Source organism: Cyprinodon tularosa, unplaced genomic scaffold (genome assembly GCF_016077235.1).
Source record: "Cyprinodon tularosa strain WSP-4 unplaced genomic scaffold, ASM1607723v1 ctg825, whole genome shotgun sequence".
In the NCBI taxonomy this organism is placed as follows: domain Eukaryota; kingdom Metazoa; phylum Chordata; class Actinopteri; order Cyprinodontiformes; family Cyprinodontidae; genus Cyprinodon; species Cyprinodon tularosa.
Window position 1 is genome coordinate 249,396 of NW_024039591.1, and position 21,917 is coordinate 271,312.

At 40.0% G+C, this 21,917-nt stretch overlaps 1 protein-coding gene across 11 annotated transcripts in view; it reads right to left on the reverse strand.

Moving 5' to 3' along the window:
* The window catches only part of LOC119774693 (DNA (cytosine-5)-methyltransferase 3A-like), a 92,313-nt gene that overhangs the window by 66,675 nt on the left and 3,721 nt on the right, over nucleotides 1–21,917 (reverse strand). For 10 of the 11 annotated variants that reach the window (XM_038272343.1, XM_038272349.1, XM_038272341.1 and 7 more), the window contains exon 2: nucleotides 19,839–20,053. In XM_038272343.1, the coding sequence (XP_038128271.1) occupies nucleotides 19,839–19,907 (69 nt within the window). In that variant the 5' untranslated portion in view covers nucleotides 19,908–20,053. Of the gene's footprint in view, nucleotides 1–9,243; nucleotides 9,369–19,838; nucleotides 20,054–21,917 lie in introns of those variants that run through there. The other variant, XM_038272351.1, reaches the window with a different exon arrangement.

Here is a 21,917-nt window from a genome sequence, read left to right on the forward strand (position 1 = left end):
CTGAGAGGAACCAGCTTAATCGCTCTTTGGCTCCCCACTCCCATGCCTAGGGGAGATCTATTCAAGCCATCTTATCTGATAAGCCTCACAGGTCTAGGATGATCCAGCCCACCCAGGACACTCTTTTCACACGCCTTCCCTCTAGCGTGAGTCATGCAGACTTAAAACAGCCTTTCCCCACTATAGCTGTGAAAAGACCCTGTAAAAACACACATACATGCTCAAAAACACTTCTACTTCCCAATCCAACGCTGACAGCTACTGAATTCTTTCTCACTAATGTGAACACAGACTGTTATTTTTTTCTTGTGTCCTATCTGGGTAGTACTTAATAGTTATTATTATTATTAATTATTAATTATTAATTATTTTAATCCCAAGGACAAGAGTAATATATTTAATTTCACAAGTGGAGCATTAGAGATTTGATTTTAATGCACCAAGATGTAAGTATATGTAAGTTAAATACTATTAATCATTATCTCAGATCTAATGGACATGTTGATAAAAACAAAAAGAAAAAAGGAAAAAAAGTAGAGGTGTGAGACAAAAAGTTAAAAGTGAGAGAAGGAAATAACAATCAGGCAGAAAAAAAAAGAATAAAGGGAGGATAGATTATTGATGTTTACACTGCTGAAAGCAGATTCGGTAAAACAACTTTTAATTATATGATGTAAAATGACAATAAAGCCTCTTCTTTATGGTTATTTGAAACTCAGGGGGTTTTAGAAGACAAAGAATACAGACAAAAAACACAGAACCAATGAACCAGGAGGATTAGAAGAGAAGTTAGAGCGGCATTGTGTAACTTTTAGCCACGAGGGGCGCTATATCTGTAACATTTAGACTGAAAAGTCATTGTGTTACTTGCAAAGACAAGGCCACATTCATCCCCCTTGAATAAATCCTACATCAGAGAACCAAAAAAATATATTAAAAAAATCTGACCAGGAAGGTTTGATAGACTGAAAGAAATGTGGAGTAACATTCACTTAGAAAAAGATAGGTAGCCTGTCCACATTGAAATTCTTTGTAAATTTCTCAATAAAATCTAAGTGTATCTTAGTACTCAGAAGAGTTGATTTATCAAACAAACGCAAGTAAATTGCACTACCAAATTTTTCTGATCAGCAAAAGATGTACTTTTGTTTTGCTAGTAGATTGTACACACACAAGGAGAATCTAGAGAAGCCAAATAACCTAGAGGTTATGTTTATGAACTGTGGGAGGAAACTGGAGTACATGGAGAGAACCCGAGTATGCTTGGGGAGTACATCCAAACTCCATGGAGAAAGACCCTGGATTAGGGAACGAATCCAGAACCTTCTTGCTGCAAGGCAGCAGTGCTACAAACTGTACCGGCGTGCAGCCAACAAGGAAAAAATGTTTTCTATTTCTGACCTAAATATGGTCAGGCAAGAAAACAAACATCACGTTTACTCTTAATATCCATATATATCCATTACTTGCATCTGTTGAGTTGGGAACATATTTAAACAGTTTTTTAAACACTATTTTATAAGATTAATTAAATTTTGAAGTAAAGGCACTTACATTGCAATTTGCAGTAAATTTTACATAAAAACCAAGGTATTTACAGGACCAAAAATTCCTTTTTTTCAGTGTAACTATTTCACTGCTAAAAACAACCATAATTTTCTTTCTATTATAGCAATATCTCTATTAGTTGTACATGGCAATGATTTGATTAATCTGAATTGCTTCAAGCAGAAAGGAGGTATTTTATTAGACCTGTAACAAGAGCATATATATGAAATATAATTAGATAAGGTTCTTAAAACGTGTAATTAGCTTGACGAAAAACTGACAGCTCAATCTACTTTTGGACTGGACTAATGCCAAATACTTGGACACAATGTTTTGAAAGGAGTCTAATTTCAGAGTCCTTAGCAGGTCACTGAGTAACAACTCACTAAGCTTGATTTTAAAAACAATTCAATAAAAAAAAAAAGAATATGTTTTGACAAGATCACTTTCTATTGTGGATAAACTAGTTTGCTTGGAAGGGTTTTCAGATGCAATTTCCAGTGAACACTAGTGATACATACAAGGTGTAACCTGTGATGTTTTATGTTTTGGCACTTTTGAAACCATAAGCATTCAGAAATCTATGTCAGCCTTAGATAATCAGTAAGGAACTTTGAGACTCAGCCGTTATTAACTGGATATACAGTAGATTTTAAAAAATCAGCCAAATAGCCAAATAAAAAGAAACATGTTAGGAATCCAGTCTGTGTGGGTTGTGTTTTTGTGTTTTCGCCCTCCACCACCAGGTGGCGCCCTGTTCTCGTTGGTCCTCCCACACACCTGTGGCTGGTTGGCTCATTACTGAGGACTCTTAACCTGCTGACTGCCACTACTTCGACGCCAGAGTGTTTGCCAGTTTTGGGTACTCTAGCTAAGCTGAGTTTAGCTGAGTCTAACTGAGTCTTTGTTTCTCTGAGTCTAACGTGATTTTTGTCGTTTGCCTTTCGGCAGGAAGTCATCCTGCAAACTGGATGTTTGGCCTTCTCCCCCTGGAAGGATGGTTGAGCTTCACACTTAGCAGGGGATCAATCTCTACACCTCCCGTTCAAGTTCTTGAGGAAATCTATGTGGCAGTCCGCTCCATTGCTCCTCAGGAACCAACCAAACCAAGACCTGTCTGGCCTCTAACGAGCCCCTCTATCTCTGGAAAGACCCACACTGACTGGATTCTGGGAAGAAACCTTTATCTGCAATCGTGAGTCCCGTTTATCTCTGTTTTTTTTGCAAGACGTGGTTCAAAGTTCCCACGGACCCTGAACTAATCTCTGTGAACTTCCCTTCTCACTTCAAGTTCCGGTTCACCAGCTCTCTGAGTTCCCCTGAATCCAACCCTTTTGAACTCCTCAATACACCTGTTAAACATTTTCTCTGGTTTCCCTGAGTGGTTTTCTGCATGTGGGTCAGATCTCTTAATAATGTAATGACAAAACAAAGACAATAGTGCAGAAATAATAATCATTTAGGTTTTAAATGTTTTTTCAAAAGTTTGAAAATAAACAGAAAAAAAACTTAATAATTGAGGGGGAAAGGAGGGACATGTTCTGGCATGATGATGAAGAAGACTAAGTTAGGACCCGCAAGGCTATATGCCACTGCCAACTCTCCATAACTTGCAAAATAATCCAGTTGGAGGTTAGTTTGAAAAAAATGAAGCTGTGCTTTATAGTTAGTCTTTGCAATGATGTAGATTCATGGGATTGGATTTTCTTGGTAGTAGCAAATACTCATAAACGGGCTGTGAGTTTTCATTTTTCAGCCAAACCTGTTTGTACTGTTTGCTATAAAGCCTCCCATTAGGACTTTGCTAAAAACCCCACAGTCACCTAACTAATAGTAGAAACTAAGTATCTCCACATTTAGCAACACAGGCAGCAAAGCCTTCTTCTCAATGAATGTAAAACTTGTTTTCTTTAACAAACTGATTTTAGTGCAAAGGGAGCCTTTTCCCCGAAATACTGTGGATCCAACCAAACCTGTTCTATTTTTTCACGTCAGCCTTGGGCAATGTAACTGACTGCAGAGCAAAAGTGTGAACAAGGATTTTATTAGACCCAAGAGGATATGTGAAAGAGCCAAAAAAAACCTAACAGCACCTGCTGCAGCTTAACTTAAACAGTCAAAACTTTAATGAAGTGCCATCATGCAATTTTATGTTTGCGGCATTAAGAGTGTTTTTAGTCCAGGAGTAGTTTGGCTCCTCTAGTGGTTTTTATAACAGTTTTACATACAGTGACAGTTCATTATGTACATCTCTCCCTCAGGCGGAGACTAAATGAAAAGAGATCAGAGAAAAACATTAGCTAATTTTACCAATGAGGTACAGCAAGCAGTACTAATGCTGACATTGTTGATTATTTTAAATCATCCTCTTAGTAAAAAAAAAGGATGGATTAACTTAATGAAAAATACGGCATCTAATAAATTAGGGCTGCAACAACGAATCGATAAAATCGATAAAAATCGACTTTTAAAAGCGTTGGCAACGAATTTCATCATCGATTAGTTGTGTCGCGCGATTATTGCGTCATCCGCCGCGCCGTCATCACTGCCTCTTGACTGAAAGAGGAAGAAAAAAAATATGGCAGAGCGAGTCAGCGCCGCAGGTGCAGTGTTGCCAACTCAGCGACTTTTCAGACCCCTCCAGCGACTATTTTTCAAAAAAGCGACTAGCGACAAATCTGGCGACTTTTTTCAGTTTCACTGGCGGCTTTTGGAGACTCTTATGTGAAAGCATGTATCGTTCCTACTCTGCCGTGGGGCGCCTCCCCCCGCTCCCGCAGGAGTCCCTCTCAGCGCTGCAGTCAGAGCCTCAGCGTCCAGACTGAAAAAGGAAGCGCGCATGCACCGGGATTGACGGCGCAAATTGATCACAATAATTAAAATAGCCTGCGCTTTGTAAAGTGAAAAAAGTGATAACATGGCAACTTTTTTCAAAAGAAATTAACATGGCACGGAACCACCATGTTTGTTTGGTTTTAAAGTGGGGAAACGTTACGTTAGTTTCTCAGGTAGCTCATCTGATGCTTTCCTTACCGTGTTAGTAGGTTACAGACAGTGATAAGGTTGGCTACTTATTTTACTTTTAATTTCATTTGAATTAGCTTAAGCAGCGTTTACATTTACTTTATAAATAAATTAACTTGCAAATTATCAGGGCAAGGCTTTTAAAGTTTAAATCTTCTGGCGAAGATAAAGTAAAGATCCTGCAATTTATGGAAGTAAAGCAGAATAAAATCCAGCAAGATCAGTAATATGTCAATTAATTATATGCCACATTCCCATGTAAATTGGAGTCTTTGGAGGATGTGTTTTTTAGCACCCCTAGTTCTCTCATTTTTATTCCAAATACAATTTATAATTTGAATCACAGGGCTATTTTTATCTCTATGGTTCAGTATTTTCTCAAGTAGCAACTTTAACTGCTATACTTTCCTGTCTTAAAAGGCAGAACTCTTCTAGTCTAAAAAAACTCATTTGTTGAAATGGGGGGGGGGCCTTTTGTTTGAACCCCTTAGGGGCTTTAAAAACAAAAATGTCTTTTTTTGCGCTTTATGAAACAAAGTACCCTATATTTTGTGGATGTACAGCTACATTTCTCATGTAAGTTTGCGTAGTTTTAACACAAACATTTATTTTTCATATTGCACCAGTACAGTTAATGAGCAACCTATACTTGTGTGCTTGTTTGTTCTGTCTAAAATGTTTATTTTGGAATAAAGAGGTTAATATAAAAAATATTTTTTGTCCGATTCATCGATTAATCGAAAAAATAATCGTCCGATTCATCGATTTTTAAAATAATCGTTAGTTGCAGCCCTATAATAAATATATTTTTTCAACTTTGGTTAATTTCGGATATCTCTGTACCCCATATTTGAAGAAAAAAACTTTGAGCCTTCTCCTTCCATTTTACAATCACACATTACTGAAAGGTATTTTGCATAAAATCCAGTAGTATTCATTACACTGATTAAAAAAAACTTCAACAAGATTATTTTTCTAGATCTTTTAAGATCTTAATTTTTTCAAACATTTATTTTTCCTCTTTACAAATATATAGTCTGAGAGCTTGTTGAATTTTATTGTTGCTGTACATTTTCAACAAGGGTTTTGGGTGGAAACCGTTGCTTTTAAACCTCCAGAAAAAGAGGCATCAACCTTGTAGCACTTGTTTAACTAAGCTGCAAAGAAAACACCTCAATACACAAGCTATGTTATATAGTTTTGATTCTATAACTATGGTAATTTTTATTACAGATATGTCATTAAAAACCTTTAGTCTGCCAATCTCGCCCTATGCAGCTAGACCTCACTTATGGGGACAAGGGTGTGGTTGCTAAGGTGCAAGAACTGCTTAGCAACTGTCTCCAGCAGTGTCGCGGTGCTGACTAAACAATGTGATGTCACTTCACTGATGATAAGCCTAGCAACCGGCTGAAACAAGTAATGGCTTCATGCCTGTGTGCCTGGTGTGCTGTGCATACGGCCATGTCACGATGCACACTCACTGGCACAGTTAAACACATGCTAACAATATGCACTGTAGATCTATAATATGTTGCAGAAAATGCAATCAAATAAAACAAGTTAACTTAAATATGAGGATGCACAGAGAAAAATACAGCACCAGACTAGGTCCCTAAAAAGTATGCCAATGATAAAAAAAAAAAACAATGACCATTCTGGCTGTATATCTTTGTTCTATTTCTGTCTCACACCAGGTTATTTTAGGCAGTTTCCAGGCAACCAGACAGCAAATCAGAGGAGACAGAGGAGGATCCCATCAGCAGCAGACAGCTTGTCCTCTTTCTTTTTTCCCCAACCTCCATGTCCTCTGATCAATCTCAGTTTCCTTCCTGTGGCCTTGTTTCCTATCCATTCCCATCTGCATTTTCTCTGATTTACTATGAATCTACTGTCCAGTTCATAACTGCCTTATAAATCGATCAATAGGCCAGAAGAAAACACATTTTGTCCAGATTTTGCCCATATAAAGGAGCCTTTAAAGGAGTCTTTACAAAATACCAGAGCTGATACACACAAGCATTTTAAAAACAATTCCAGATCCACGTTTCAGGGCGGGGTCCAAATTATAGCCTTTGTTAAACAATCATTATCAAAGTTCCAACAGAACTCAACCTCCACCACCTGTTGTTGGTCTGCCATCTTTGATTAGGTCAGTCGCAGTCTCACATTCCCTCAAGGCCACTTTTTCTTTTCAATGGTATAAGCACAACTGTATCGTAGACTGTGAAAATTTTGTTTGCTAATATAACAGAAATTGTTTCCTCCTTAAACTTAAAGTTTTAAACCTTTACAATACTGTGATGTAATGATCGTGGGTTAGATTTACAACATCAGAAAATCAAAAAAAAAAAAAGTTTCTTCTCAAGTGAGCCTTAAATTCAGCCTGTAAATCTAGTTATTTTATGTTTTGTGATCTCAGTGTTAACTGAAACACAGTCCGAATTATAAATAAGACATATGAAATATGGGTTTAGTATGATGGCATTAGTGTAGAACAACAACAAGCTACTCTGCAAATACATTAACAGTTAAAGTATGCTTACATGTTTATAAACAAAATAACTGTGCTTTGGGAACCCTTGCAATTTTTTTAGAAAAATAGATAATGCCCCCAGAAACTCAATAGTGAGTGATTTAAATGGGAGACCATTAACATTGTCACTGGTCATTGACAATGTTACTGTATTGAAATTTACTCTAAATATTGAGCTCATTTGGACCCATTTTTTAAACCTTTTTTTTTTATAAAAAATCATGCATGGGAATTTAATGTGTGTATTTAAATTTAGGGGGATGCAACATTAGCATCATTAGCCATTGTTCATTTAACAATGTTTCCCAGTCTGTTACACCCTGAGTAAAAAGTTATGTTAGAGTGATAACTATCCTGTGATTCAACCAGAAGGGTCATAAACTTTTATGACCTCCTGTAGGTCATGAGGCAGAATCACACGGTTGTGTGATTTCCATCCAGCCAGTTGGTCAATTCACACTATCTTATTTCCTGCATCCTCCCAGATAATCATTACTGGGTCTTCTGTTTTAGGCCCGCCTTATGATGTTGTAAACTCTTAATAAAAGGCTTTGCCATGAAGGAAGCTGCTGGCTCAGAAAACCAGCACCTTCTCTCCGCTCTGCAGACGCTGACGTCACAAAACCCGGTCTCTGTGTTGATTATTTCCTTTTAATCTTTTAAACTCACATTTCTCTGGATTAAAACCCAACAAGTTACTCAAGGAACAACACCTACTCTCTGCCGGTGAGTCCCTGGTTATTAGAGTTGTCCTTTTTGCCAGAAAAGAATGTGGAGTGGCAATTGCAAGGGTGGTAAAGTTAGTGCCCCTCCAGGATGTCAATAGAGGAGGAGGACCAATTTCCTGCTTTGTGAATAGCATGGACTTGTAAAATGTGCACTGTGGGTGTTTCTGGGTTGCACAATGAGACAAAATGATAAAAAAACAAGCCACTTTTAAACTCCGGATTTAACTGAAGCTAAACATCAAGACTTGGGTCTTCAAACAAATATGTTTAGATACATTTTTATGTGTGTTTGGTAGAAATACCTTTTCAACTCTCTTTGCTAAAAAAAAGTTTAGAGTATGCTACTACAAAAATATTGGCACATTTCCCTGACCTAATTACTGTAACTGAGTCAGATTTGTGAGCCATCTTAGTCAAACATCCCTTTTATATTTTTTGAACACACTTTCTAAGGCACTAAAATCCTTAAGTTACTCTCCGGCTAAATTCGACAGATACCTTATAGACCTGTCTGTGCCCAAGATTAAACTTTCTGGCTGATGTTTTGAGTTGTCTCTTCAATGTTTTATAAGCAATGTGCTTTCCTGGTGATGCCATCTAGTTTGTTAAATGCAGCAGTCCCTCCTGCAGCGAAATGCCTCCACAACATGATGCCGCCAACGCTATAATCTAGATAGAGGCTTTTAGTTTTGCAACTTTTTATGCTTTTTAATTTAATCAAAGCCCATTATGGCCTTACAGGTTTTTAGTTTTGTCACCCCATAGCTCATCACCAAAAATTACGGTAATTTTCTCAAAGTACATTTGATGAAAAACAAACAAACAAATAGAATAACTAAAAGAAATCATCACAAAAGATATATATTTTTTATATGTATAGCCTGTTTAAACAGTTAGCCATTGTGCTTGGTAAGATACATAATTTGTCTTGCTTTTAAACATATTGCAGCTTGAGTTTGGAGACAAAATGTTCTTCCACAAGATCAGTTACATATAATTGCTACACCCAAGGCTAAACTTCTGACAGCTGTCAGAAGTTTAGCCATGTAGTTTGTAAAATATATAATTGTTCATGCTCGAAGCAAGGTGGAAAAAAAATGTTTTTAGGACATATGTTAAAATTTAATTAAGGAATTAATTGGAAATAAACATTGATAAAAATGCAGCTGCCAGTATGTATATAAAGAGTAAACATTATTACCTTTAAATGACTCAATTTGCCAAAAAGAATTGAAAAGTGTTTTGAACCATAAGTGTTTTAGCTCCAATTTAGTTTTGTTTAAATTTATAACAAAAAAGAAGGAAAAATACCCTTATCTGATCCCACAGAGCTGTTGCTCTATTTTTAACATCAGAATAGGAGCTCCTATCATGCGGATTGGATCATAAATTGCAACTAATTCACACCTTATCGCCTCATCTTCCACTCTGTCGCTCTTTCTTTCTTCAAACGCGGGAGTTTCCTCTGGTTTCTCTCTGGGATTTTCTCGAGTCTTTGTTAGAGATCTCAGGAAGTTTTAAAGAAACACTCTATAAGGAAAACTTTGTATTGGCTCCTGGCCAGTGTGAGAATGTGGAAACAAGCGAGAGAGACTGGTCTTTATGTGGCTGTTGTATAGAATGAACTGCAAACTTGTGCCTGATTTACGAGGACCGCCCAGAGCTTTGGGGGAACAAATGAAAGGAACCATTTTTCACCTGTCAGACTCCATGCTAACATTTAAATGCTTGGTCGTTTGTGTTAAAAAAAGAAAACGAAAAAAAAAAAAGTAAAAGACCCTAATTTCTCCCAAACGTGGAAGAGGATGTGGAAAGCAAAACCGCTCCGCAGAGAATGTAAATAAATAACTCCAAGTTTAATTATTACAAACTCCCGCTTGCCTGCCAGGCCCTTTGCATGTCTTGGCTGAAACAGGTCCTTGAGTGAGCAACGAAGCCAAGTAGTGGTGTTAATGACACCTGTAGTAAGAGAGGCAGTGGGTGTAATATTAACCGAAGCAGCAAAAATAACAGCAGACGTCCTGCATCAGTTTGTATAAATAAAGAAGCACCTTCTTCTCCAGTATGGAGGGGGAGGAGGTGCAATTGAATCCTCCGGTTTTATAAAAATAGATTTTATGTTTTATTTTAAAGGTTTGAAATAAATTTTAACAAAACTGTTTTTTCTCTTCTGTGACAGACTTCTGCATCATTTAGATTCATGTGACCTGCTGGTGCAGTCATAATCCTCACTTGTTTGTCACAAAAACTGCCTTGTCCATCCATCCATCCATCTTCCTCCGCTTATCCGGGGTCGGGTCGCGGGGGCAGCAGCTTAAGAAGGGAGGCCCAGACTTCCCTCTCCCCAGCCACTTCTTCCAGCTCTTCAGGAGGAATCCCAAGGCGTTCCCAGGCCAGCCGAGAAACATAGTCTCTCCAGCGTGTCCTGGGTCTTCCCCGGGGCCTCCCCCCGGTGGGACGTGCCCGGAACACCTCACCAGGGAGGCGTCCAGGAGGCATCCTAAACAGATGCCCAAGCCACCTCAACTGGCTCCTCTCGACATGGAGGAGCAGCGGCTCTACTCCGAGTCCCTCCCGGATGACCGAGCTTCTCACCCTATCTCTAAGGGAGAGCCCAGCCACCCTACGGAGGAAACCCATTTCGGCCGCTTGTATCCGCGATCTCGTTCTTTCGGTCATGACCCAGAGTTCATGACCATAGATGAGGATAGGAACGTAGATTGACCGGTAAATCGAGAGCTTCGCTTTTTGACTCAGCTCTCTCTTCACCACGACGGACCAGTACAGCGCCCGCTTCACGGCAGATGCTGCACCAATCCGCCTGTCGATCTCCCGCTCCCTTCTTCCCTCATTCGTGAACAAGATCCCAAGATACTTAAACTCCTCCACTTGGGGCAGGACACCCCCCCTTACCCGGAGAAGGCACTCTACTCTTTTCCGGCTCAAGACCATGGCCTCGGATTTGGAGGAACTGATCCCCATCCCGGCCGCTTCACACTCGGCTGCGAACCGATCCAGCGAGAGCTGCAGATCACGACCTGATGAAGCCAACAGGACCACATCATCTGCGAAAAGCAGAGACGCAATCCTAAGGCCACCAAAACGGATCCCCTCAACACCTTGGCTGCGTCTAGAAATTCTGTCCATGAAGGTAATGAACAGAATCGGTGACAAAGGGCAGCCCTGGCGGAGTCCAACTCTCACCAGAAACGAGCCCGACTTACTGCCGGCAATGCGGACCAGACTCTGACACCGGTCAGACAGGGACCTGACAGCCCGTATCAAAGGGCCCGGCACCTCGTACTCCCGGAGAACCCCCCACAGGTCCCCCCGAGGGACACGGTCAAACGCCTTCTCCAAGTCCACAAAGCACATGTAGACTGGTTGGGCGAACTCCCATGCACCCTCCAGGACCCTGCTGAGGGTATAGAGCTCTTCCTGAATCCGAGGTTCGACTATCCGACGGACCCTCCTCTCCAGCACCCCCGAATAGACCTTGCCGGGGAGGCTTAAGAGTGTGACTCCCCTGTAATTGGAGCACACCCTCCGGTCCCCCTTTTTGAATAGGGGGACCACCACCCCAGTCTGCCAATCCAGGGGGACTGCCCCCGATGTCCATGCAATGTTGAAGAGTCGCATCAGCCAACACAACCCTACAACATCCAGGACCTTGTGGAACTCCGGGCGGATCTCATCCACCCCCGGGGCCCTGCCACCGAGGAGCTTTTTAACCACCTCGGCGACCTCGCCCACAGAGATTGGAGAGCCCAGTCCAGAGTCCCCAGGCCCAGCTTCCTCAATGGAAGACATGTTGGTGGGATTGAGGAGGTCTTCGAAGTATTCCGCCCACCGACCCACAACGTCCCGAGTCGAGGTCAGCAGCACACCATCCCCACTATAAACAGTGTTGGTGCTGCACCGCTTCCCCCTCCTGAGACGCCGGATGGCGGACCAGAATCGCTTCGGAGCCGTGCGGAAGTCTTTCTCCATGGCCTCTCCAAACTCCTCCCACACCCGAGTTTTTGCCTCAGCAACCATCCGAGCCGCATGCCGCTTCGCCCGCCGGTACCCATCAGCTGATTCCGGAGTCCCACAGGCCAAAAAGGCCCGATAGGCCTCCTTCTTCAACCTGTCAGCATCCCTCACCGGAGGTGTCCACCAACGGGTTCGAGGGTTGCCGCCACGACAGGCACCGACAACCTTGCGGCCGTAGCTCAGATAAGCCGCCTCGACGATGGAGGAACGGAACATGGTCCACTCGGACTCAATGTCCCCCACCTCCCCCGGGATGTGTTCGAAGTTCTGCCGGAGATGGGAGTTAAAGCTCCGCCTAACAGGGGACTCGGCCAGACGTTCCCAGCAGACCCTCACAACACGTTTGGGCCTGCCAGGTCTGACCGGCATCCTCCCCCACCACCGGAGCCAACTCACCACCAGGTAGTGGTCAGTGGAAAGCTCAGCACCTCTCTTCACCCGAGTGTCCAAGACATACGGCCGCAAGCCCAATGAAACGATGACAAAGTCGATCATCGAACTGCGGCCTAGGGTGTCCTGGTGACATGTATAGTGCCTTGTATACTAGCGAATTATAGTGAATGGCAAATGCTTAGTGTTAAAGCTAGTATAGAGAGAATGCCAATGATATTGTGCATCACCAGTTTAAAGGTATTAAACCAGGAAAATAAGATAATTTGCAAATAGAATATGTAGTCCTTAGTGTCACTTCATCTTAAATTTATCTTGAACCTTTGCAAATTTTGTCAATAAACAGTTAAATTAAATATAATTTATGTTATGCTGCGTAAGCACCGTACGTGCTTTGAGCAGCAAGAAGGCGTTTGCTGCTTCGTCGTTGATGCTTGTCCATATTAAGCTGAAATGCCCATCCAAAGCATCAAAGGTGCTATTGGCACACATCAGCAAAGTGTAATGTACACTGCAAAAAAATGGAAATCTAAATAAGTTATTTTTCCTCAAATTAAGTGCATTTTTTCTTGAATTGAGGAGGTAAGTGAGACACTTTGCCAATGGAACAAGACAATTTACATTTAAAATAAGAAAAAAACAATTGCTTAGTCTTATTTCAAGTGTATATTATCTAATTATCTTATTTTAGGAGTAAAAATACTCATTCCATTGGGAGATCATCTTATTTACCTGCTCAAGTTAAGGGTAAATACACTTAATTTAAGACATTTTTTACTTATTTCTAGATGTTTTTTGCAGTGTAAAAAGTCTAATGCACATTGGAAGGAATCTCCTCTTCTCTTTGCCAGTACAATAGTGGATTAAATTAAATGATTTACTAAACAAAACTAGAGAATGCCGTGGTGGGGCGCCTCTGTGCCCGGTCTGGATTCCCCAGTTGCTTCAAGACTTTCAGTCTGTGGGGAATTTCACCATCTACTCCAAGAGCTTAGAATTGACAAGGGTCACTTCCAGAGCTTTTTTTTATCTCACCCAGCATATTCTACCAGGGCACCAACACATATTAGAGTCTCTCTCTGATTGATTGATTGCTTGGTGCATCGTGCAGCAAAAGTTTTGATTTTCCAACTTAAGTTTTCGCTGCTGGCGAAGTGCCTCAAACGCTTAAATACTCATAATGGGCTGCTTTCAATACTCCATATGTGCCGCGGGACCTATTGGTGCACCTTGATGTGTGTCAATCATAGACTTTGAATGTAAAACGGCAAAAGTCCGACTGAGCTGATGCTAGGGCTGAAAATATGGCCAAATCTTATGAGGCTATTTCCTCATTTTGATTAATTAGTCATATTTCTGATATCAGTATAAATAATATAAAAACCTCAGAAAGACAGCCAGGAATGTCCACAACAGATGTCTTTACAATCTTCTGAAGTTGATTTAACAAAATCATTCATAGAATTCATAGAATCCACAAACTTAATAGGTAGAATGCAAAGGTTTGATTGAATGTGGTTATCTCTCCCCTACTCATACTGTATTTCAGTTTTCTTTTCATTGATTTCTTTTCCTAGTCATGATTAACTTTTATATGTCCAAGAACAAAGTTTATGTTTACAAATCACTATACAAAAATGACCAAACCAACTTATGATTAGCTCGATTTAGAACTGTATTAATCAAAATCGAATTGATTCAGGACATTGGCGAAAATACCCAGCCCTAATTACAAGTAGTTTTTTTTATTTTATTTCAATCATGTAAAGATTTCTCCCCTTCTTTCTCAGTCATGCCACAGTGCTCTAGTCTCGATTTATGTTGTTTTTTCCTAATAAAACCTTTGTTTATTTTCCCCTTCTTTATTGCTGGCAAAAAAAAAAAGGTTCCAGCCATGTTTTTCTTAAAGCTACAGTGTGTAATTTTCAGCGACATCTAGCGGTCAGACTGCAGACCGCAGCAACATGAACATCTCCCCCCCACCGCTTCTCCCCCCCAACAGTACGGCGAGCGTTACGGGACAAAATTTCTTCCACGACGTCCGCATCACCTACCCTCTCAAGTGATGAGGTTTGTTTACATAGATAATTTTACAGATAGTATTTCATTAGTCTGAGTAGGGTATAGATTTCATGTAGACTTAAGATAATAAATATACCCGTTATTTTTTCTACATCGTTGTGACGTTTTGGTGAGCTGCTTTGCATGGTGATATAAACAGACTACTAATTGTAGTCATTAGTTTAACAGCGAGATTGTGTTCGCTGGAAGAATATATATTCCCCGTTTACAGAGTCCAAGTCATTTTGGTGGCACGGGGGTTACAACGCGAGGAAGAGGGAGAGGACGAGGGCGAGGGCAGGGAGGCCGTGCAGCTAGGGCCAGGCGAGAGAGGGGTGCCAGCGGGGTGAGAGCAGAGGAGGAAAAGCTTGAAGATCTCCAAAGGAGCCGGAGAGAAATAACCGAGGTATATATCCAGAAAATTATTTTACAGAAAATTACTGAATCATTACCTATGAAACGTCAGGGACGTTGCTGAATAAGTATACTGGAGAGGAACAGCATCATCACGCCGCAGCATGTTATTGTTTTAGACAGGTCTGAGCATCCTGTACTCCAAAAACTGCAGTGATATTAGACAATTGTGTGTGTAGGATTAATTACCTGTCCAAGAGAAAACTGGCAACTTGAGCGTCACTTTGAAAACCTTTTTCCTCCATCAGTGACTTCCATCGTGTAAATGCCGTGCCAATGTTGATCCGTGTTTTTTGTCGTTTCTTGTCACGCTTGCGTTTATTCTCGTCGTGTTTCCGCTTCTTAGATGACGGGGGTTCGGTGTCCGCCGCTTTTCGTTGTGATACAGAGTAGGCATGATCCTCCATTCGTCTGATGTTTGGCCACACAGTGCCAAACAGTTTGCAAAGTCACTCACGCCTGCCGCCTTTGTTCACCTTTCTTGTTACTGATGCGCAGTATACCTGCTTCTTCTTCTTCTTTGGTTTCAGGCAGACTAAACGCTTCTCAGGCATAATACTGCCATCTACTGTTCAGTACCGTCTCAGTTCATCTCTCTCAACTTGCCGTAGTTATTTTTGAGCGTCATGGGAGATCTCGCAATCGCTAGTTTGTTGCCTCTGCGCTTGCCGTAGCGCAAAGATGTCAGCCTCCATGGCTGCGAGACCCGCTCCTATGTAATTATAAATAACGAATTCTAAGGCAGCGCAAATATTATGGTTAAAAGGCTGAGCTCATAGGTGATGATAAATAACATAGTTATGTATAATATATTAAATTTCTGACTTTATATGCCTGTAATTATTACACACTGTAGCTTTAACTGAGTACAGCATAGCTTCACTTATAACCAACATTTTAGGATCAGCTCAGTCCAAACAAAATGAATCAATGCACACATATCGTATCTCAGGACGGTTCCCTGTCGGTGGTGACAAGTTCCCATTTTTTTTAAAGGCTGCGTGCTGCGCCAGCTCTTTGTCTACTCTGACTGTAACATTATCCCCTTTTCCATTGCCACTCAATAGCTTGTGTCTTTTTATAAGTTTGGGGCTTTTGAAAGCGCAGGTAGCATTTGATACACATTTACCCCGGTAATTTTGCTTTTCTGGGCTTTATTTTTCCGGGGGAAGGGTTGTTTCACTAAAGACCTTGCTCTTTCTATTTTTCCTGTGACTTGTTTAGGGTTGGGGTTTTGTACAGCTGCGGGGCTTTGTTCCACCAGTGGGGGTAGACGCCAGTGAGGGTGCATGTAAAATTTTGTTTTTGTACCTTAAGTTTATCACATAAATAAATCAGGCCAGTGTCATTGCTTTTGAGTCTAACCCATAAATTAAGTGCCACTTGACAATAAGATGTAATCCAGTGAAAATGAGTCTCTATAGCCTAGATATTGAACTGATAGCAGTTTGTTTTTGTCCATGTCGTTGACCTAAAGAGTTAACCACTGTTGTTTTGGCAATTGTTTACATTCCACTTTCTGTTAATGCCATCACTCTGTGTGATATAATATTTCTTGTTGCTAACCTACAAACAAAACAGTCAAAGGCCGGGATTTTTTATCATGCCTCCCTCTGCTACATTCCCAACATTCCGACTGTTTGTCAGCAGCTACTAGAGGGAAAAAAAATAACTAAAAAATTTTAGACTAGTTATTTTAGGACTTATACATCTCTAAAGTAAAACCTCCTCTTGGGAGTTAAGATCACAATCCTGTTTTTCTCTCCCCTGCATTAAAGAGAAATGTAAGGTGATGGTCACAGGAAGCTGAAGAAGCTGTGTAAGGTTGTTTTCTGACCATTCCCACCAAAACAGTGAATTAGTTCCCTAAATATAAACCCTGGGAAATCAGTAATCTGAAGGACCTGCTAAAGATTTAAAAAAGAGCCTTCAGGGTTGGAGACAGTTAATTTTATGGAGCTTAATATAAAGCTAAGCAAATATTAGTCATTGAGTGAGCACTGATCACAGCGCCTCGTGTGGACATGGAAGTAGGGATGTTTTACATTTGAGGACAAAAGAATGATTTGCACCCCTGATCTCTATTAATTCACTGGATTACTGATATCCTGAAAAAAGTGAAGTCACAGGCCGCCATATTGGTACTCCCTACTCCCACGAAGACACGCCATAAAAATGCCTACGTGTGTAGCATTTGGCTGCAACAACAAGCAGTTTGCCAGCTGTGGGAAGATGTTTCACAGGTAATTTCACATTCAGTGGATGTACTTACCAAGAAAATCCATATATACACTGATGTATCCCATAGTATGTAGCTTAATATTAGTCTTGTTATCTCGGACTGACTCGAAGATATTGACTGAGTTAGCCATCGACATTGTGTCTAACATTAGAAAATAGAAAGTAAATAGAAAGTAATTAACTGTAAAATGTAATTGTAGTAATTCTTTATTAAGTTAACAATGTCGAAGTTTTTGTAGTGTTTGTTGTATTTCTCGTTTGAAAAATTCATGTGCTGTAACATATTGCATGTTATATCGACGAAATAAAAGCAACTCAAACATTTTTAAAGGCTAATGCACAGACACGGCATAAAAGTATAAAGCATCATGCATGCACAATTTTCAAATAGGGAATTAATATAGCATTTTAAAGACATGTACTTGTAATTCAGTCTTGATGTGAAATCTTGAAATTATATGTAGTACGTAATTACCACAACAATGTCATCAATACATGTATATATTACGTCTACATCATCAATTAATCAATTTTAGCACATCTGTATTATTGTGCTCCATTAACGCCTTCATTTTGTTGTGATGGATTTGTATAATATGTCATATTACATGATTTATAGACTTCATAAATTACAGTAATCTTCTTATGCTATGAAACAGCTAGGGTGAGTCAAAGTGATTAATTTATTAATTATTATTATTATTACAAATGTGTTAAGCCCTCCTGAAAATGAGAACATCATCATTGGTTGACGCTGTAGCGCACTTATTGTTTACATTGCGACCAGTCTAACTAGGGAGTACCAATATGGCAGCAGATGGCTTCACTCCACCCTGTAATACCAACCCTGTACTACCAACGAGATCAGTGTTTGTCACACTGTATATTCATTAGTGGATTAAATCATATGAAACAGATCCGAATTACAATGAAATAAACAATAAAAAATTAAGCTTAAAATTATTAGAAAGTCTTTCAAGTCTAGATTAGTCTGGCTATGGGTTATGAAGCAACCTATAACAAAACAAAATAAAAAACCTAATGCTGTTTTTAATTGTACCTCCACACAAACGCCTTCCATCTGCTGCTCCCCCCCTTCCAAGTGCTACCGTGCAGCAGCGATTTTTCTACTTAAACTTGAAACAGAAAGAAAGAAAAAAAATATTTAAATGATAATAATTATTATCTAAACCAGAGACTGCTGCTGTTTTTTTCACAGTTTTTTCAAATGCATACAGCCTGCCCCATCTGTTGAGCGTTTGGTTTTAAATAAACAAATTTAAACAAAAAAATAAAAAAGAACAGTTCCTCCAGTGAACCCGTACACTTTAGATTAAAAAAATCTCAATCTCTTAAAAACCAAGCAGTAATAATAACAATGGATAACCACAAAGAAAGTTTAATCAAGGAGGTTCGGAAACACAACCACTTGTACGACGCCTCAGACATGTTGTTTTGTAAAATAAACACTCCCGCCGGCGCCGCCGAAGAAGTTCTCGTGAATTCTCGAAAAGGCTCCCCCTAGTGCTTTGGTGCGAAACTGCTGTGCGTCCCTAGAAATTCCAGACCTATGTTGCAGAAGCATACCAGCAAAACTGGTTCGCGACCAGGCGCAAGCGACGTTTGATGTGTTCGGGTGCAGAAGTATAGTAAGACAGCGGAAACATGCAAGAGGAGGATAGTTTTGTGTCGCAGGTCATGGATGAGTCTCCTCTGTCATAGATTTTTTATTTAGAGGAGGAAAGTGGGGACGAAGATGTTGTGGAAGAGGACGCCAGGGCGGCAAAAGCTTGGTTTGGTGTAGAACGCTTCCAGCCGTACATGTTTGAGCCCTTGCCTCGCAACGCTGCCAGTTCTGTTAGCTCTACGCCTGCCGAAGACACAGACATCCATCCCCGTGAACACTGGGACGGAACTCAATGATAAAGTAAATGATTCTTATTTCTTATTTCAACCGTTGCGTATATTAGCTGCGAAATATGAATCTAGATGCTATGACCGAAAAAATTTGATTGACAGATGACATATATGATTGGCCAAATTTACCATTCACCATACCTTTAAACTAACTCTCTAAGGTTAAAAATGGGGCTCCCCCACATTAGGACCAGCCTCTGCTCCACATAAGGCCTGTTGGTACTCTGAAGATTATTAAATATTAACAAAAACGGTCCTAAAAAGCTAGCATAAGCAAGAACATGCACATATACTGTACACACACACAAACAACCAAACTTGGGTTACTTGCAGGTGACACACTCCTTCTGAGAGACACCAGCTCAAAATGCACATAAGATACACTGATGTAAGTTAAAGACACATTTAGCATCCCTAGAAGAGACCTAGCAATCATGACAGTTGACTCACAAAGCAGGTAAAGCATGGATGCTGAGCTTCTTACTACTGTTCTGTGTGCTATTTACATTTCAGAGGCGCTTCAGCAAACGAAACATCATCTCAGATTTCAGATTGTAGTTTTTCCTGATGGAAGCAGGATTAATAGTGCATTGCCCGAGTGGTGCTGTTATAGTTAGCCTTCCTTCATAATTTCTTATGTCTATGATATCTATGCTTATTTTTGACTTTTTAGTTGACTAAATGCATGTTTTTTAAAGTTTTTTATTTTACTTTTGGATTTTATTCACTCAGCACTGTAGGAGAGGTCAGAGACCTATTTTTAGGCCTGATGGAAAAAAGAGTTTGTTGAAAAAGACTGCCCCCCTGTAAAAAATAAAATGACCTCAGTTATGACCTATATTTGCTCCTGCAGCTGCATCCGTCTAAACTACTTCTGTGTCAGCAGAACTAGTCTCACAGAGCATTTTATCTTATAAAGTTAATATGGAATGTCTGCCTCTTACCACATCTTTAGAGGTGTCATTCTCTGGCGTCTGAAGCTGCTCGGCGGCAGCGGGATTGTTGGACGGCATGGCAGGAAGCAGATAAAGAAAACCAACTTTCTTAAGTTAAGATACTGAGCAGATCAAAACATGGAGAGGGCCCTCAGAAACACCAGGGGCAGCTTCATTCAGTCGGCAGGGCAAAGATCTCTCTTTTCATCGGGCATCACCCTCTCCTGCAAGAAAAAAGAGAAAAACACATCATGAAACTAACAAACCGACAGCATTTTTGTTTAAAGGTAATTTACCAGGTTTGTTTAAAGCATCAATCTCTCCCTCCACTCCTGTTACTCTCACCTCCCTAGTTCAACCTACAACTCGCTCTGATGCACACAAGCAAAGAGATACTGAATCTCAGAAGTCACAGCTGTAGATCGATCTCTTTGAGCTGCAGTTGATGGACAGCAGCAAAATGAAATATCCAAACTCTAAGCTGAAACAAGCAAAAATGCCCACAGGTGTTCCCTGGAGAAGCTAATAGAGAGAGTAGCTCAGCAGCTGTCAGAAAGACTGATGCTGCAGTGCATAAGCTGTCTCATTTGCTAAACGAAATGGCAGTATGAACCCATGGTTTTCCAGTTTCCAGTAAATTAAAAGAATCTTCTTCATATCTCTGATATAAACAAGTGAATGATTATGACTTCTCACAAATGATTCTATCACAGGGCACATTGGATCATATGAAGGGAGAGCAGCCCTAAAGGGAGGAGAAAACGTTCAGAGAGAACTAATTTTTTTTTCTATTAGCATTAGTTTGTAAATGAGAGACCATAAACCATAAGGGTTGAAGGGAACGTTGTGGCCATCCTACAAACAATCTATTTTTGCCCTGAAACTGACCGACTGTTTTGTTTGTATTTATTTTCGGCAGATTTTTTGGCTCACATAAACCATTTAGCATGCATGTTTGTCAGCCGTTTCATCAGCAGCCTTAGTATAATCATTCATTTCTGTAAAAAAAAAAAGAGAGAAACTGACATAAATCCTGCTTCACTCAGTATCTTCTGTCTGACGTCCTACTTGGCTGGGGAAAAAAAAGAGTTCCGGTACACTTCATGAACAGTTTCAAACATTTCCAGATATTTAATTCTTCTCTTAGCTTAACTTAAAGTATAACTCCCTCCTAAATTACTTGTTTTCTGCAAATAAACTATAAACTAGGGTTATCGCCTGCTACTTCAATGCTACTGCGCAATCTTTTACATTTTCATGTGAACTTGTTTAGCTCTTCCAATTTTGTCTTAAAACTGCCTCACTGCTGCCCTCTTAGGGTTGAACGCGTGCTATTGCAGTTGGATTTACTTATTGGCTCAAACCATACACTGGAAAAAATCTAAACCTAGATGAGCAATTTTTTCTTAAAATAAGTGCATTTGTTCCTGAATTGAGAAGTTAAAAGAGACATTTTGCCAATGGAACAAGACAATTTACATTTAAAATAAGAAAACGCAAATGCATTGTCTTATTTCAAGTGCATTTTATCTAAATATCTTATTTTAAGAGTAAAAATACTCATTTCATTGGCATATCATCTCATTTACCTACTCAAAAAAAAGGGTAAATACACATATTTTGAGAATTTTTTACTTATTTCTAGATCGTTTTTCCAGTGTTTTTGCCTCTGGTATAGGCTTTCTTTGTCACAGCTTCTCTAAACTTCCCTTTAACCTCTGGGGTCAAGGGTGGTGAAAATCCCTCACTAACTACCACTGTCACTCAGTTAACCTCCATGCTAAAACATGTCGAGGCTTCCTTAAAGTTTCCCTCATTCAGGCCATAGACATGAACACATAGACGCCTCACTTGTGGGTTGGCCATATGCAACGATAAGTCAGAGCGTACACCATCTTTGACGTTGTGGATCTGCTGTGACACTTGTTCAGTATTAGAGGGATTTTAATTTTATGATATAATGTATATTCATAATATAAAAAATTTATTTTTGTAATTTATGGGTTTATTGTCATATTCTTTTGGCTTTACTCTGCTAGCTCGAAATCTGAAATAAACGGTTGTTTCTCAATATTACAGCTTTTGTAT